At 38.6% G+C, this 17,067-nt stretch overlaps 2 protein-coding genes and 1 pseudogene across 5 annotated transcripts; all 3 read left to right on the top strand.

Moving 5' to 3' along the window:
• Positions 1–3,396, top strand: part of LOC103395815 (SH3-containing GRB2-like protein 3-interacting protein 1) — a 15,169-nt pseudogene extending 11,773 nt beyond the window's left edge.
• Positions 3,397–4,879: 1,483 nt separating this feature from the next.
• On the top strand, positions 4,880–6,413 carry LOC103395813 (tctex1 domain-containing protein 1-A). The gene is made up of 5 exons (XM_025052664.1): positions 4,880–5,018; positions 5,203–5,344; positions 5,661–5,752; positions 5,835–5,959; positions 6,051–6,413. The coding sequence occupies exons 2-5, from the start codon at positions 5,229–5,231 to the stop codon at positions 6,252–6,254; spliced, it is 537 nt and encodes a 178-aa protein (XP_024908432.1). The 5' UTR covers positions 4,880–5,018; positions 5,203–5,228; the 3' UTR covers positions 6,255–6,413.
• Positions 6,414–8,254: 1,841 nt separating this feature from the next.
• mier1b (mesoderm induction early response 1b, transcriptional regulator) lies at positions 8,255–14,868 on the top strand. Of its 4 annotated transcripts, none has more exons than XM_025052472.1 (13): positions 8,255–8,345; positions 9,609–9,633; positions 10,102–10,250; positions 10,337–10,528; positions 10,638–10,767; positions 10,859–10,926; positions 11,131–11,203; positions 11,308–11,459; positions 12,063–12,144; positions 12,227–12,318; positions 12,649–12,695; positions 12,976–13,103; positions 13,198–14,868. In XM_025052472.1, exons 1-13 carry the CDS (start codon positions 8,337–8,339, stop codon positions 13,518–13,520), a joined length of 1,470 nt encoding a protein of 489 aa, XP_024908240.1. In that variant the 5' UTR covers positions 8,255–8,336; the 3' UTR covers positions 13,521–14,868. The 4 variants fall into 4 exon arrangements, with proteins under 4 accessions (XP_024908240.1, XP_008331830.1, XP_016898079.1 ...); XM_008333608.3 differs by having other exon boundaries at positions 12,568–12,695; XM_017042590.2 differs by having other exon boundaries at positions 12,224–12,318.
• Positions 14,869–17,067: the final 2,199 nt, after the last annotated feature.

Raw genomic sequence — 17,067 nt, 5'->3', positions numbered from 1 at the left:
GGTGGCAGCTGCCTTCACAGAAACCATCAATGCCTACTTTAAAGGCGCTGATCCCAGCAGGTAGACATAGATTTCCGATCATTGACTTCTACATTTGCTCAGTTTGAGGCTAACAGTTTGGGCTTGTTCCGCTCTCTGTCCCAGATGTGTGGTAAAGATCACGGGGGAGATGGTGCTGTCCTTCCCCGCGGGCATCACCAGGCACTTTGCCAACCACCCGGCTCAACCAGTTCTCACATTTAATATCAGTAACTACAGCCGACTGGAGCAGGTTCTCCCCAACCCACAGCTGCTCTGCTGGTAGGAAAATGTCACTTAAAAAGAAAAACACGGCCGTGGCTCACTCACAAGGCCGTTGAGCCTTCTGTAAATAAATAATGCACAATATCGAGCCAATGTTTAACTGTGTAGCTCTGATCCTGTAGTGATTCCACGACAGACATTGTAGACTCCAAGGAGTTCTGGGTAAATATGCCAAACCTGATGAGCCATTTGAAGAAAGTGGCTGAACAAAAGCCTCAGGCGACTTACTACAACGTGGATATGATCAAATATCAGGTAACTTTTAGGGAACATTTAATGTGTTTAGCTGTTGTGGGACTTCCTTTTAGTTTCTTTTTTGACTTGATTCTTAGTGGCGTATGTTTTGAACTATAAATCGCATTCCTTTTAGTTTCTTTTTTGACTTGATTGTTAGTGGCGTATTTTTTGGACCACTGTACCTGTACCACTGAAAATGTACATGTTTGTTATTTTCACACTGACAGCCGCTAGAGGGCACTGTAGGCTTGTGTACCAGTATCAGGTACTCCTGTAAGTTGTACTTTTTTACATCCTTTGCCTGGTGCCACATACTCCGGAGCAACTTATATATATTTTTTTCTTCATTAGGCATTTTTTTGCTGGTACGACTAACACCACGGAGCCTCTTAAAGTCCATAAATTGCCAGTTTCCTGCTATCAATGCCTATGCTAAATGTTTGCGGCTATTTTATGAGCTGTTTTTCTTCAAACTATTTGTGCCTACTTTTATGGTTACTCTTATCTAATCTGTAAACCTTACCACATATGTCACATTTGTGTCATTTAATAGTCAAATACTTACTATAGGTTACATGTTAGCTATCTAATATAATGCCCTGGGTCTCCATGTGTTCTAGGTGTCAGCAGATGGGATCCAGTGTACTCCGTTGAACCTGGCTGTCAGCTGGAGAGGCGACGCCAACAACACCGACCTTAGAATAGACTATAAATACAACACTGAGGCCATGGCTTTCCCTGTCCCACTACACAACATCCACTTCCTGGTTCCTGTAGATGGAGGCACAGCCAAACTCCAGACCATGATCCCACCTGCCATCTGGTGAGGGCTTCTTCTTCTGCTTTCAAATTTTCTTCAAATTTTGATCCAATCTACGGGGGGTCCTGTTCTGTTCTAAAATTATATTTAATTTAATATAAACGATGATAATAAATATATTATGTTATATCATAAAATATTTTATTTGCATGAAAACAACTAGTTGACGAGTTTTTAACGCTGTATGTCAGAATGATGCCATAGGTCGAGGACGTCGTAAACCGAGGACCCCCTTGTATTTTGAACCAGGCCTAGCTCGTTCGATCTCTTTAGGAGCTGATTCTAGTTTTTCGGGCTGTTGTAAGACATTCCTTCGTTTCTCCTGAAGGAATCCAGAGCAGCAGACAATACTGTGGAAGATTCCCAGCCTCTCTCATAGATCAGAAAATGGGGGTGAGTGTGGGGTTTGAATACTCCTCCAGTCTATTTCTCTTTTTTCTGTGTTTACTTTAAGGTATTCACTTTTTTTTTGCTTAATTTTTTATGTGTAATTTCAATGTGTGATTCTATCGTCGTGCACGTCTTCAGGCTGCAGGTTTGATACGTAACTGAAATTAAGCGTGATGTTGTTATCATTCAAGAATTACAGCAGTGACATATTTCATTACAAGGCCCTCAGATTTAATTTTCATGTCAAAAAAATCGACTTCACCTCAGTTGACGAGCCAATACATGTTTGCATGTGTGATGATGGTGTTATTTCCTGTGATCGCTGCAGGAGTAGGTGCTCTCCTGGGCAGGTTCCAGATGACAGAGGGTCCCTGTAAACCTTCTCAGCTCTCCGTTCAGTTCACCAGTGAGGGAAGTACTTTGTCAGGCTGTGACATCCAGCTAGTTGGTACTGGTTATCGGCTATCGTTGGTCAAGAAGAGATTCGCTGCAGGTCGGTTTGAGTTAGTAATAATGACGGGTATCTGTGTTCGACCTCTGACCTTTCTCTGACTGTGTCTGTCTCTGCTCCGCAGGGAAATATTTGGCCGATAATTAGTGTCCATGTTTCGGGGGAGGTGCCCGGGAAAGTGGCTATATTGACTGTGAAGACAATGGATCCGTCTACAATGAATCTGAAACTTCATCTTTAGCAGCCATGGTTGACGTTTTTGTACACAACAGTTATTATTTGACTTTTGCATCGTTTTAATTTCTATTCTATATGAGTCGTGCTCAGATTTTAAAAGTCAAATTATTGGAATTCCGATTAGATTTTTTTTTACGTTTTTTTTTTTCGCGCTGATCCAACTTTTTTTTTGGTCTAACTTGACATTACAAATGCACTGTAAAACAAATTGTGAGTGGTTAATATTTACCATTAAAACGATTTTAAATCACAATGGGGGGGAAAATTGAAAAATTTGAATAATGCTGAGTGTATAATAGCGCCTGTTCTGCATTTATATTCCGGTGGGTTTTAGATTTATATAGTAGATATCTGGTTTACACTGCCACCTTAAAGCAGAGATATTTTCCACAATGTGTGAAAGATCTGTAGTGTCATCTCAACAGATTCTCTGCCTCTCTTTAGATGAGAATTGTACATTTCCCATTTTAGGCTAATATTGCCTGTTAAATAATGGCTCCAATAAAAAAAAATAAAAAAACCAAAATTAATAATTTTAGTTTTTATTACATTTAAGGGGGTGTACCAAATTTCCTAGAGTCAGGGTTTGTCCTTTTCAATATCACAAATGGCATTACACCATTAAAGAGCAGACTGGATAGACAGAGTAGCAGCAAAGTGTTGCATGATGATCAAGTGCGAGGGAAATGTGAACTTAGAGTAAATGTCAATGGTATTTGTGGTGGTGGTGTCCTGATTGGTCAGAATCTTGTGATGGTAAAGTGAGACTTGTTACGGAAGCTGCTACTGTGACTGGAACAGTTTTTGGGGTCAAATATTTTATTTAGAAAAAGGCCTTAAGATGTTGAGGATGTACCGATGCAGTTGTGAGTGCCATAGTGCGTCGAAAAGGAGCTTCAGGTTTCAGGGGAAATATCCAAACGGAAAGATGAAAAATATCTGGTGGCAGTTTTGTTTGACTGCGATGTTCGAGGGCCGAGGTCATGACAAAGACATAAAAAAAAAACAAATCACGTCTTGTCGAAGGTAGCACTAACGGTGTTCTAGTTTCCACCCCCCCGCCCCCTGTGTTGAACAAATGTTTTATCGTTTTCTAAGAGCAATATTAAAAAAAACAACAACAACAAAGTGTAAAAAGTGTATATTGAAGAAAAAACAAAAGCTATGTTTCAAATATTTCTCTGGACAAATAGAAGTGTCTGTGACTGTCTCTCGGTTTAACTGATGTCAGCAGCAACGACCATAATGCTTATAGTTTCATGGGACGACCTGCGTCTTCTCCGAGGCTTCTCTTACATATCAGTTTACCGTTCAGAAACAAGCGTAACTGTCGTTCAAATGACTCCAGAACAGTGCGGCATGAAACCTGCATTTGTCCGTTTTCAAGTCTAATCAGTGCAATATCCATTTCACCCCGGTCCTTTTACATCACCTTCAGGAGGTCATCGTCGGATTAGTCTCGCATACGTTTATTGATTAAACCCGTTCTGTGCGTCCAAAATAAAAGGTGTTTTGACATCCTCCTGTGCACAGTCCAAGGCTTTATGTCATACATGTGCATCGTTTTCTGTGAGAACATCACACTGTAGGGAATATTTTTGAATTGGGTGTTTCATTTTATTTTTAATTTTTATTTTTTTACAAAAATAACTTGCGATGAATAATTCTGTTATTAATGTGTTCTTTTGCCTTAATTATCAATTAACTGCAAATCTTTCTTTTATTATTATTATTATTATTAAGGTCCTATTTTTAAACAATATTTGCTGTGTTCGTTTTCCCCGCAACAGACGCAGTATATTTTATTTATTTATTTATTTAACCCTCATTGTACCAGGCGAATCTTTGAGACCCGGTTCTCATTTGCAAAACATGACCTGTATATGCAAAGCATCTCATGTAAATTTCCCATCCAAAGATTTCAAAAATAAATATTTAAAAAAAAAAAACTAAAATCAATTTAATGTTATTCCTGTATTACTTAGTAATAAAAAGGAAATTCAAAATATTTCTCTGTCTTTCTTTTACAACTGCACATAACAAAAGTTCATTATTGCCCATGTCAAGCGCCATAGATATCCTGAAAATATGGCTATAAAAATGAAAGCTATTATTATTATTATTCATTATACAATAAATTTAACAGCAATTTTGTCTGTCTTCTAGCTATTACTGGGACCTATGTTTTATAGCTTTTATGGTGTAAATTTTAGTTTATTTAAAATGTCTTGTTGTCTAAATCTTATTGCCATGTTTAAGTTAAATTAGTTTCATCGACTAATAATATTTATATATATTTATATTTTAGCAAATGTTTATTCTATAAAAATACACTTCATGCGATTTTTATTTTATTACCTTTTTCCAAAATTACAAGTTATTCTTTAGGTTATTTTCATTTTTAGTTACTTCTTCCGCTTCTTCCACTTCCGCTTTTAAGAGTTATCTTTTACAGGTCCACAACTCTCGGGAGCGTATAGTCTCGCGAGACTTTGTGACAGTTTTGGTGACGCAGGCGGCTCCTTGGTTGTCATGGTAATACCCAGCAAGGTGAACGCTAGTTTTGGGGGATTTAGGTCGGTAAGTTTAAACCTTTATCGCTCATGCTTTTAACGTTTTTTTTAAAAAAAGATGTATATGTGTTTTCATTAAAAGTAACCATACAGGTAACACACTTAATAAACGGGCCACTGTGACTATTTTACCAAAATACCAGTGACGTTTTGCGCACTTGTATTTATTTGGTTGTTCTTATCCCGAAAAGACCACCTTCAAAACAGACGAGCTGTCATGTCTGACCAGCTCAAAGACAAACACCAGAGACGAGAGAGAAGGACAGTGAAGGTTCCCTCTGACGGAAGTCATGGAGTCAGAGTCAAAGAAGCTACGATCCGTAAAAATACTGAAAGAGAAATGCTTATTTTTGTTCTGGTTTTCCCGCGTTGTTGTTGTTGTTCTTTTTTTTTTTTTTTTTTTTACTTTAGAAGCGTTTTAAGTAAATAATTTTAGTCCAAATGAGTTTGCCTATTAAGATGGGACTGTTCACCATTTGTTATGATATTTCAGATTTAAAAAAAAAGTCTTTTGTGTTTTTATATCTCCAACACAAACCACAGTCATTCAAAATGTACACTAGTAGTTTTTTGTTTAATTTACGGTCTACGGTTGTGATTGTTATGTTGCTGTTTATCAAACGATAATTTTTTATTTATTTTTTATTAGCTCTGTAAGTATTGTCTCATCCATGGATGAACTAGGGCACCATGATGAAAATACTCGAATGGTGGTTACAATGGAGAACACTTACCAGACGGGTGAGACCACAGCGACTACATCAACACTCTGCCTGCCCTGACCAGCAGCTCTGGTGTAACTCTGTTTGTGTCTCTACCACAGCACCTCACAAACGCTTCCCTGTCCCCGCTGTCACTCACATCCTGAAGGATGTACTCTCCAGCTACCTCCAACAGGAGAAGTACGAAGTGGAGTGGTCCCAAAAAATGACTAAAACAATATGTGAGGTGAATAAACATGAACAAATGAGATATATATATATATGTAAATGTCTACATTGTGCCATCAACGCTTCTCCTGTTTGACGTTTTCTCACAGGTGATCAGAGCGCGCGTGAAAGATCTCATGATCCCCAGGTATAAAATCGTGGTCCTGGTCCACATCGGCCAGCAGGCGGGACAGAGCATGCAGATGAGCAGCCGCTGCCTGTGGGACGCGACCACCGACAGTTTTGCCTGCTACTCTTTCACGAATAGCTCTCTGTTCGGAGTAGCAACTGTATATGGCGTTTACTTTGAGTGATATCTTTCTATTTTTCCTGGTAAATGTTTCGTATGTTTTGTCACGTACAAATGCTCGTGAGTAAAACTTTTTGATGTTTTGTTTTCTTTTATTATCCATTCACTGGGAACAGGACAAGGTCATTTATACAATGCATATTAAAAGACTGTAAATAACTGACGGCGGCCTCCGGTGGATCCTTCTAGCAGAGCATAAAAAGGTCACTCGTTTGACAGCCTATCTGACAGCACTCGTTTTTCAGGGCTTCGTTTTGGTCACGCCAGTGGCGGTCAATCGCTGGCAGGTTTGTCGTCTGACGCACGTGTGGCTCCGTGGTGCCTGTTGGGACATCAGAGGTTTTTAGATTTTTAGAATCTTTTTTTTTTGTTTGTTTGTTATCAAAGTAGGTGACTTAATGATACATTTCCATTCTATCCCATAAATCGCACGTGCTGCAATATGTTTACGTTTTAACTGATAATCTTTGTTTAGCTAATCGATGTAGCTAAATATTAGCTAAATATTCATAAATATTACTATAAATACTGTTGTTGCAGTGTGTATTTTATGTTAAAAAATGTGGTTGATTTTTGATTCAAAGCTTTTAAAGTAAAAAATGTTTCATTTTGTGTACTCACCCTGCTGCACAGCGTCCTCTCCCAGGAGTCTCCTCCACCTCGATCCTCCACAGGTGTACACCACCGCTCGAAGAAACGCCCTCCCACACAGCCTGAGCGTGTTTGTGTCATCCCGTGTGTCTACCTGTGCTGCACACAACACACACAGCAGCATGGCACACAAGTGTAAGGATTTCATGGCGCTAAGCTCCTCTAATTTACTCGTTACCCCTGTGTTTGTTGATGGGACTTTGTTGACCCTGTGTCCCTTTATAACAGCTACTCTACGCTGATGTCACACACCGTCCAGGGAGGCTTTCCCGAAAAGAGTTTATTGACTGACGTGATCATCACGGGCTTTTAGTAGCAAATGTGTGGGAATCTATGCCATGTTATGATTATGATTGTTGTGATCGCTGATTAACTAAATGTCAGAGAAGTAAATGCTCTTTTTATTGTCTAAACTGCGGGCTCTTTATTGCAGTGGATTAGGTTAAGTGTCTCTTAATGGGGATATGGAGATTCCAGTTTCTACCAAAGGCTGTGATGATAGCTCTTCACATAGCAACATAGTGGAGCTTGTGGTCACTATCGTGATAGGACAGGAGATAAAAAATGCACTAATCAAACTGTATTCTGTCATGGAAAAGAGATGATCTAAATGCAGTCACTGACCAAATAGAGATATGCAGTATAACCCAATAACACGCCATATACTATTGACTATAACCAGCGTAGTACAGGTTATTTTAAGATGCAGGTAGAAAAATAATGCACAAAAGCGAATGGAACACTAAGATGCTAATGCTGTTTTGGCTCATTACAAACCTTTATAATGCACAAAAGCGAATGGAACACTATGATACTAATGCAGTTTTGGCTTATTACAAACCTTTTTTTTGTTTTGTTTTTACAATATATTTTATTGTTCAACAAGACAAAAGTCTCTTGGTAGTCCAGAGATTATTGATCCATTATTGGTCTATTTTAATCAGTAGTATATATCGAGTAATGCCGGAGATAAGTGATAAACACAGGCGGTGAACAGAACTGTATTTATTTTTCATAAATGATTTTCTGATATTTAGTCTCTTGGTAGTCCAGAGATTATTGATCCATTATTGGTCTATTTCAATCTGTAGTATTTATCGAGTAATGCCGTATTATTAAGATATTATCAATACTTGAAGTTTGTTGCAAATAAGACAAAACAATGAGCAGGGTTTCTAGGGCCAGTTTCTACTGATGACTGCTTAAATTGGTAGTTTTGTGTGCTTTTACATGAGACAAATTAAATTTTTAGGCATATTCTAGTTGTTTAAGTTAATCTGAAAGAATATCAACACACTCATAAACGCTATTTTAAATCTAAAAATCACAAGTGAGAAGAACATAACGGATAAACACACTACAAAATACATGTGGGCGGGGCTCCACATCCGGGGACTTCTGCTGACCCCTGAGGTGACCCTGTAGGATCGCAAACATGGCGGAGGTAAGTCTGAAATGAATATTCGGAAAAATATAAAAATTAGATATCTTAAAAAACTTTAATATCTCGGTCGTGTTTTCGCCGTGGTATTTAAAGGTAATATCTCAAAAGCATCCCGCTTATCTTGACCGTTACCGACTGTGGACAATAACATGTTTAGTAAAAAAGTTCGGATTTTTAGCTCAGGTTAGCAGCGTTAGCTTTGACGGTATAGCGCTGCGGCGTTAGCTGCGATACTTCGCGGTTTCAGTTTCATACTTTATTTACTCCGCTTACATACGTAATACTGTGTAAATAAATGGCGAAAAGTTCAACTTCACTGGTGTGAATTACGTTAAATTTGCTCCTCAGTTGCAGGTGCTGGAATAATTTGAACTTGGTTAGATTAGCTACATTTATAAAAGTAGAATTAGCATTAACTTGTATTGTAAGTTAGCCAGTGGAGCTAGTCAATAACATAGTTAGCACTAAGTGTAGATAAACACAGGCGGTAAACAGAGCTGTATTTATTTTCACATCTATGTATTCACTCTAAAAAATGTTATTTAAAAAAAAATATTATTAAGATGTGGTGTACAGCTTTTATTTGTTTTCTTCTCTTGTTTCACTGCAGACGAGTCAGAGCGCGCTTTTCTTCCAGTTTTCCTTCGTACCTCCTGTACGTTAAACACGGACAAATAGATGTATTTCATAAACTTGTATGCATATGTTGTTGTGGAAAGCTTAATAAACAATGGCTATCACGTCAATAGGGAATTCGTGCGTATTGGTCTATTGTCTATTTGCGTTTTTCAATACCCGTTGTATTGCTGTTGTATTTCTTTAATTAGATACGTATCTATATGTGCAGTTTCCAACAAATAAACAGTGTTTTGGTCAGTAACAGCCATCACAATGTTGTTGCGTATTTGAACAAACCTACACTATTTATTACCGATGGATGTGACTTCTGTAACTGTCTGAAAGTGAAGCCCTTCAAAAAGAAGGTTGTCAACAAGTTGTCACGGCACTGAAAGTTACGTTTTAGCAGTCGATTTTATTTGCATAACCTTGAGCTTCAACTGCATCCTGGACATTATTTTGAGTCCTAATTTTCTGCCATGACAATTCATTTATTGCATTTTTTTGTAACGTGACAGGAAATGGATGCATTTGCGTCCATGTTCACAAAAACAGTTTAACTATAGCGATATGCCATATTTTATTGTGATATATTTGCAGCTAAAAAACATGTTGCTTGATGGTTTTTTTATTTTTATTTTCCAGCCCTCCCTTGGTAATTCAAGCCCAGGTACGTTTGTCTGAAAATATATTTTCTTTCTGTACTTTACTTTCTACGGAACTACTATTATTACAATAATAATTCTATAAATACTAACTTAGAATTAGAGACATGCACTTGGACTCAAAATTCTGCAATTCTTCCTGTTGGTTCCAATAAATGGTTATACGCTTTTGGTTTCCTCACGGTGACAGTTGATTATTTTTATATTTAAACCCATCTAACGGGACAAATCTAATTATTACTTTCCATATTGAAAGAATGTGCCGATGTTATTTAATTACTTGTGCTAGTAAAACCACTAAACGTTAGCTTTAGTAGTACAGAGAGATTACTAGTGTTTCTTTTTTTTTTTTTTTTTGATTTTTCTCAACAAACATTCCTCTGTTAACCCTGTTATTGCTTATTATGTGCTGATGATATTTGTTCAATGTTTTTATTGTTCATGTTTCCTCTCTATTTTTCCTACTTTTCTAGGGGGTTCAGTAGGTTCCGATGACCACGATTTTGACCCTTCGGCAGAGATGCTTGTTCACGACTTTGATGACGAGCGAACCCTGGATGAGGAGGAACTGATGGAGACAACAGAGGACACCCATGCAAATGAGATTGAAGATCTTGCGCGGGTTTGTATTCATTTTCAGCACCCTTTTTTTTGTTTTCTTAGTCCTGTGCCTTTGTCAAGTTAACCAGTATTCTTTTCCTGAAAAAGGAGGGTGAAATGCCCATTCACGAGCTGCTGAGTTTGTACGGTTACGGAGGTGGATCGACAGCAGATGAGGACGATGAAGAAGAAGAGGAGGAGGCAGAAGAGGAAGAAGAAGAAGATGAAGAGGACGATGAGGAAGAAGAGCTAGACAATGACGAGAGCAGCAGAAGCACAGAAGAGTTGAAGAGAAATGAGGTGTGTGAGGTTTTAGCAATAGTTGCTGTTTTCAAAGAAAATAGATGATTTTTGTTCTGGTGATTATTTTCATATTTTAGCAGCATTTACAATCTGCTCTGTGTCACAGAGTTTGGCCGAGAAGAACTCAACCGGACCAGTGAATGTGACCAAGACGACGTCTGAGATCCGCACGCGCTCAGTCAGATCCCTTGGCACGGCAGATATGATCCGAGCTCAGAAGTTAATGTATTTTGAGGGTAATTTTTTTTTGTCTTTTTCTACTTCATTTTTTGTTGCCGTCTGTTTTGTGACACATGACATAAAAAATCTTCTCCCATCTATTCTCAGGGAATAATGATGCAGAAGAGGAGTCGGACGAAGATGAGGACTATGTTCCTTCGGAAGATTGGAAAAAGGTACTTTTGAGAACTTCTTTGGTCCAGACAAGATACTATTTTGGCCCCAATATTTTTTTTGATTTTGCCAAAACCCAATTTTCTCAGCAAATACTCCAAAATATTTGCTAAAACACGTTGGTGTGCACTCAAAATATTTTAACTACATTTGGTGACTTATTTCACATTTTCATCAAATCAAACTGTTTTTTTTTTTTTCAACAGGAAATTATGGTAGGCTCTATGTATCAGGCAGAGACCCCTGTGGGCCTGTGTAAATATAAGGAGAATGAAAAAGGTGAGTTTCTTTGCTCTTCTTTTGACAAACACAAATGACATTTCTAGCGTTAATTATACAGTGACAAAATAGACGTCACTGTTTGATGCTAATTCTACCTACAGTTTACGAAAACGACGACCAGTTATTGTGGAACCCAGAGTGTCTTCCTGAAGGCAAAGTCGTGGAGTTTTTAACAGAAGCCTCTAGAAGAACAGGAGAAGAGAAGGGAGTGGACGCCATTCCTGAGGGATCTCATATCAAAGACAATGAGCAGGTGAGATCAAAACGTTTCCTGCATTCAATTTGCGGACCAAGAAATATTTATTTGATGGATGGGTATGGTGGACAGAGCTGCTAATTGTGGATGTTTATATTTTAATTTTGCTCAATAAATGTGATCAAAAGACCAAAACTGTATAATGGAAAATAGTTGTTTCGATTTTTTTTTTCTTCGCCATAGATGGCGCTTCACTGTTGTCCAAATTAATTACTGTGCATCTTTGCGTATTAGCCGATTCGCGCATAGGCCGACCCCTGAAAATTGATCCCAAAATGGCGATTATTTACAAAAACTCGTGTATGAGCCGGCCATAATGTTTTCATTTTTTGCCGTGGTAAAAATATTTTTTGGTGTTTTAAATTTGGGATATATGCGAGTACGTACGGTACTAAAATGTTTGACTATGATTTTTTTTTCATTCCACATAATGTTGCAATAATAATGCAAATTTATGGACGTTATTATATAGTGCTCAGTTTCTAATTTAACAAGTAAGAGACTTTTGTGTCATTTTATTCGTTAATAGAAACCGTGCCACGTGTTTTATTTGGAACAATGTATTTCACGCAAACGTATTTGGTCCTGTCTCTCTTGCAGGCGTTATATGAGCTGGTGAAATGTGACTTTGATACAGAGGAAGCTTTAAGAAGATTAAGGTTCAATGTGAAAGCAGCCAGAGGTAGGTCAAGAAAAACTGATCTAAAATGAAACCTTTTTTTTAAATATGTAGCGTGACTCAGACTCTGTTTTTGTTACAGAAGAGATTTCAGTGTGGACTGAAGAGGAATGCAGAAATTTTGAACAAGGACTCAAGTCTTACGGGAAAGACTTTAATTTAATACAGGCCAATAAGGTAACAGTCGTTTTAAATATTAACTGTGTTCAATGTGTGTGTGTGTGTGTGTGTGTGTTGGGTCCGTTTTACTGTGCGTTAACGCGCGTGTACTCTTGGCCGATCTGTGCCTCTGTGCAGTGTGTTCTTTGACGGTGTCTGTGTTTATGTCTGCATGTCATGACCTTCATCTGTGATGATGTGTTGACTCCGTCTCCTCAAATGATGCTAATAATGGTACTTTCATGTCTGCTGAATCAAATCTTTCAGGTGAGAACTAGGTCTGTAGGAGATTGTGTGGCCTTTTATTACATGTGGAAGAAGTCTGAGCGTTATGATTTCTTTGCACAGCAAACCAGACTTGGGAAAAGAAAATACAACCTTCATCCTGGTGTCACGTAAGTCGGCGTTTGATTTTTGGATTATTAAAAAAAAATAAAATGAAAATTGTGCTCAACTTTGTTAGGTGTTTTGACAAGAATTTGCAACTTTCCTGGCAAGACAATTACAGTTTTTATTTGAGACTAATCCAAATAGTGGAATTATTAATATGGAAAAATCCCAAGAAAATATGACAGAGTTGCTAAGGGATGGATGGTAGAATTATTGGATATACAGAGGGCGTCATTCCTCCCGTCAATCAATATGTTGAAATATTTTACTGATCTGTGTCACCAGAGACTACATGGACAGGTTATTAGATGAGACGGAAAGCGCGACGTCCAGCAGAGCCGCCTCACCTCCTCCTAACACTTCAAGCAGCAGCACAAGCCACTCAGAGAAGGAGGACAGCAGCAGTCAAAACGGTCAGGCTCCAAAGCCGCACATGGGTTCTTGTAAGATTTCCAGCGCTATGAATGAATCTCTTTTTAGTCTTAACTCTGAAAATTTGTCCGTCAGGTATCGCAGGTCACATTTCCAACCACCCAATAGATGGCGCCACATTGCCTTCAGTGAAACAAGTAAAACTAGAACCAGCTCAGTCCAACGGCCCCTCCAGCCTTAAGGTGGAACCTCCTCCAATTTTGGACAACAACTCCAACGGCTGCAGCCAGCCCGCAGTCCAGACATTCAGCCACGATAGCAACGGGTCTCTGGAGCCCCTGCTAGATCACAGAGACACAGTGGTGGTGACACAAGACAGACCGCCCAAGAAGTGCAGGATGGAGACCGACCCGTTAGGCCAAAGTGAGGTGGAACCTCCCAGAGTGCAAGAGAACTGAAGGGTCCAGACCACCGGTGGTTTTTCACTTTAAATGCTTTCCAGGAGGTTGGACATAAACATTCAGATTTAAGACTGTAGCGCCTCCCTCTGGTCTGAAAGCACAACATCAACTCCACCCATCAAATGACCGTCAACAAAGCTCATCCCAAAGTACTGCAGCTCCACAACGTTAAACATAAAAAAAAAACAAAAAAAACAACATCCTGCCCCATGTTTGGAGACTTAGAAAGAAAAATCTTGCCAAGAATTCTTTCTTTTCTTTATACCCCTCGTTCTATTTTTTACACAGAGATATTTATATTTTTAAACTAGAGAAATCTATAATGGGTAATTAACTGTTCAAGCCATTTTTTAAAAAAAAAATCTGATGAGGCAGATGTGTTTGTTTTTTTTTGTCTTAGCAGATGATGTTTGTCTTAAAGAGGCAGAGAGACAGGACAGGACAGGTCGGTCAATGACGTCGTTGACTTGCCGAAGTTGCACTTTGATTGTATGGAATTGTTCCTCATTGTTACCTGATCAGCGGCGGTGACAGGAATTAAAAAAAAAAAAAACCCAAACAAACAAACAAACCCAGCAGACTTAACATTTTCACTCCAGTCCACCTGTGCAGCCTCTGTCCTGGCTTGTTTGTACGTGATAAATAAACCGATGGGCGTGTCCCCTCCCGCTGGTTTGTTTGTGTAAAGCAGCTGACATCAGTGATGTCCCGTATACGATAGTGTTAGAAGACGGCTGTATTTTGAGATTTTCATAGTCGATGCTTTGCTCAAGGCTTTGTTTCTACTAGACGGAATGTCGCCGGTTTTTAAATGTAAAGATTGTATAGATTTCTTACCTTGGATAGTTTTTTAATACCACGTTTTTCTCTGGGGGTTTTTTTTTTCTGGTCTTCCTCGTAGGCTTTGCTTATGTGGTTCTGAGATGGATGTAATACTGTATGTACCCATTCCCCTGCCCCCCCCACCCTCCCCACCCACTCCCTTTGTTTGGCAGCACTTCTTATTCCTGTTGCAGATTCCTTATTGTGCATAAAATTCCACTTTGTTAATTGTGCCGCATATCGCGTCATTTCAAACATTACGTACTGTACCGTACCACAGCGTGCGGCCTCGGTACACGAGCTGTGCAGCCGAATGAATCAACGACATTTTTTTTAACCTAATGTTTTAAAAAAATCAGTTTCTCTTTGAACAATGTTAGTCCATGTAGTCTCTCTTTCTCTCTCTGTTTGTTTTTAATGTTTTTTTCGTTTATGTACATGACATGAATTAAAATGAAAGGTATACCAAGACTTGCTATGGATGGAATAACATTAGCTATATTTAATAAATGTAATAAACATGTCCAGGTGTGATCGCTTCTTTTGAATGTAAATTTACTTTATTTACAGTTTTTGATGAGGAATTGTCCCCAACTCTCAGTCTGCTGATTGGTATCAGTCTGTGGTACTAGGTCACAGAGGGGAAAAAATATAAAAATTTATCCAGTTATTTCCATTTACTCTATTTAAAAATAACCCGGCAGTGTTTTCAGATGTTTTAGATACTAACTAAATAAAGTCTGAAACGGATGCCCGTTAAGTCTACCAGTATATTGCAGAGGAAGTGCTGGTAGATCATGAGCAATTTAAAATAAAAAAATAAAAACAAATACAGTTCTGCAGTGTGTAGTAGTGCCATACAGCTAGATACATTTTATCAGTACCCAAAAATATATTGTGTATATAGTTATAAGTTGAGTTTATATTAGTGACTATATTTGAATGTTTTCAGTGTAGGTAAATCACTTTAGCCTGGTCATTTGAATAGTAGCTGTCACGCCAAAAAAAAAAGTGTGGAAACCGTGGACTAAAAGATGTTGTATTTTGATACTCTGCTGTTCTTAACAATGTAATGCCAGCGTCTCCACACTCAGATCAATACAGCCCACCTCCGTTGATGTCGTCATCATCAGCAGAAGCCCCCGCACCAGGTAAAACATAGACTACTTTAGCTTTTTCCATGTACCTCCAATGTGTACCACTAGAGGGAGACAAAGTTCAACTAGTTGTATTTTTTACAACACTGTACTTGGCTTGGGAATAGATGGATAGATGGTATACTAAGATAATGATTGCTACGTCAAGAAGGTTCACAACCCTCCAATCCCTGACCGTCCTTAAATTTACAATTTTTTTAAAAAAAAATTAGGGACGCAATCAGTGTCATGTCCGTACTGAGGGGCGTTCAGGTACAATAGAAAAATATGAAAGATGGTAAACAAAAACGCTTTTGACAAAGGGTATGTGTTTAAATATAATAATCCCTTTAGGATCATTTTATTATTTTTTTTAAATTTATTTTCTTTATGTGACATATCCACTGGGATAGACTAGTATGGCACTGGTCCCTAGAGTTTATCCGTGTGTGCGTAAATACATTACGTTGTCATCCTGATACAAGGGAAAGCAGAGGCTGAAACCGGATGTGATATCCCGGGGCTTTATCTTCAAGAAAGAAAAAAAAAAAAAAAAAAAAAAAAGTCATCACCCATGTGACCACTGCTGCGCAGCACCACATGATGAATGTGGGTTCTCCCGGAGGATCACAAATTTCCCACACATGACCATGTGACACACTGGACCAGGGATGGGGAAACATTGGAAATTTGTTGCCCGTCTCTGTTGCATTTATTCTCCATTAAAATGACGAACTCCCCAAAACAACACCAGTGCCAAACTCTAAAAGCTTGGTCACAAATTTATAACAGTGCGAGGGCTTTTACACATCAGACGAGAGATGTCCATGTTTTGTTTGTTTTTTCCCACAGTGTCCTTACATTTCCTAAGGGTCACGGGAGGGTGAGGAGTAAAGAGGAGTAAAGTATTGTAATAAATATATATGTGGACAGTAGCAAATGTTGGTAGATCGTGTGAACGTTTGCCTGCATGTGTCAAACTCAAGGCCCGCGGGCCAAAGGTGGCCCGCCAAGTCATTTTTCTAGAATTAGTTTTTGATTTGGCCCGCCAAGTCATTTTTCTAGAATTAGTTTTTGATTGGGTTCGTTATACTCTGTCACGTGATTGCAGCCGTCGATCAAGATTTTATTTCAACTTGATTTATTCGGATGAAAGTGAAAGGTTACAGTTATTTAAGATTCAAAAGAGTAACAATAATTTGAAAACATTCCGATTTTGACTTCCTAATCAACCTAATCCTACTAAGTTAGCATTCGACTTATCCTAAATATCCTATTCTCTGCTGTACGGGAGAACAGCTTTGTAAACATTTTTTTTTAGTTTGACCTGTTTTTACCGGAACTTTCGCAGCAAATTTCTCGAGTCTCGCTGTTAACGAAACAACGAAATAAGAAGGGAATATCTCCCCATAGAGTTGTTGGTATGTTTAACGTTTGGCACATGGGAGCCTTTCAGTCTTATTCCAATAACACACGTTCACGGTTGACTTCTTAGAAAGGCTCCGGGAACTTGACTGTTGCCCAGCAGTCGGTTCCCTCAGCAGATGTGTTTGCCCATATTCAACAGACTGGGCCTGAACATTTGT

The sequence above is a fragment of the Cynoglossus semilaevis genome, chromosome 20, assembly GCF_000523025.1.
Source record: "Cynoglossus semilaevis isolate Cse_v1.0 chromosome 20, Cse_v1.0, whole genome shotgun sequence".
Classification (NCBI taxonomy): domain Eukaryota; kingdom Metazoa; phylum Chordata; class Actinopteri; order Pleuronectiformes; family Cynoglossidae; genus Cynoglossus; species Cynoglossus semilaevis.
This window is presented reverse-complemented; position numbering and strand designations above follow the sequence as displayed.

Coding starts and splice junctions, on each gene's coding strand:
- LOC103395813 (XM_025052664.1), top strand. CDS start 5,229: ATGTCTGACCAGCTCAAAGACAAACACCAGAGACGAGAGAGAAGGACA. Junction 5,345..5,660: donor ACGATCCGTAAAAATACTGA/AAGAGAAATGCT, acceptor ATTTTTTATTAG/CTCTGTAAGTATTGTCTCAT. Junction 5,753..5,834: donor GGAGAACACTTACCAGACGG/GTGAGACCACAG, acceptor TCTCTACCACAG/CACCTCACAAACGCTTCCCT.
- mier1b (XM_008333606.3), top strand. Junction 9,634..10,101: donor CCTTGGTAATTCAAGCCCAG/GTACGTTTGTCT, acceptor CTACTTTTCTAG/GGGGTTCAGTAGGTTCCGAT. Junction 11,460..12,062: donor ATATCAAAGACAATGAGCAG/GTGAGATCAAAA, acceptor TCTCTCTTGCAG/GCGTTATATGAGCTGGTGAA.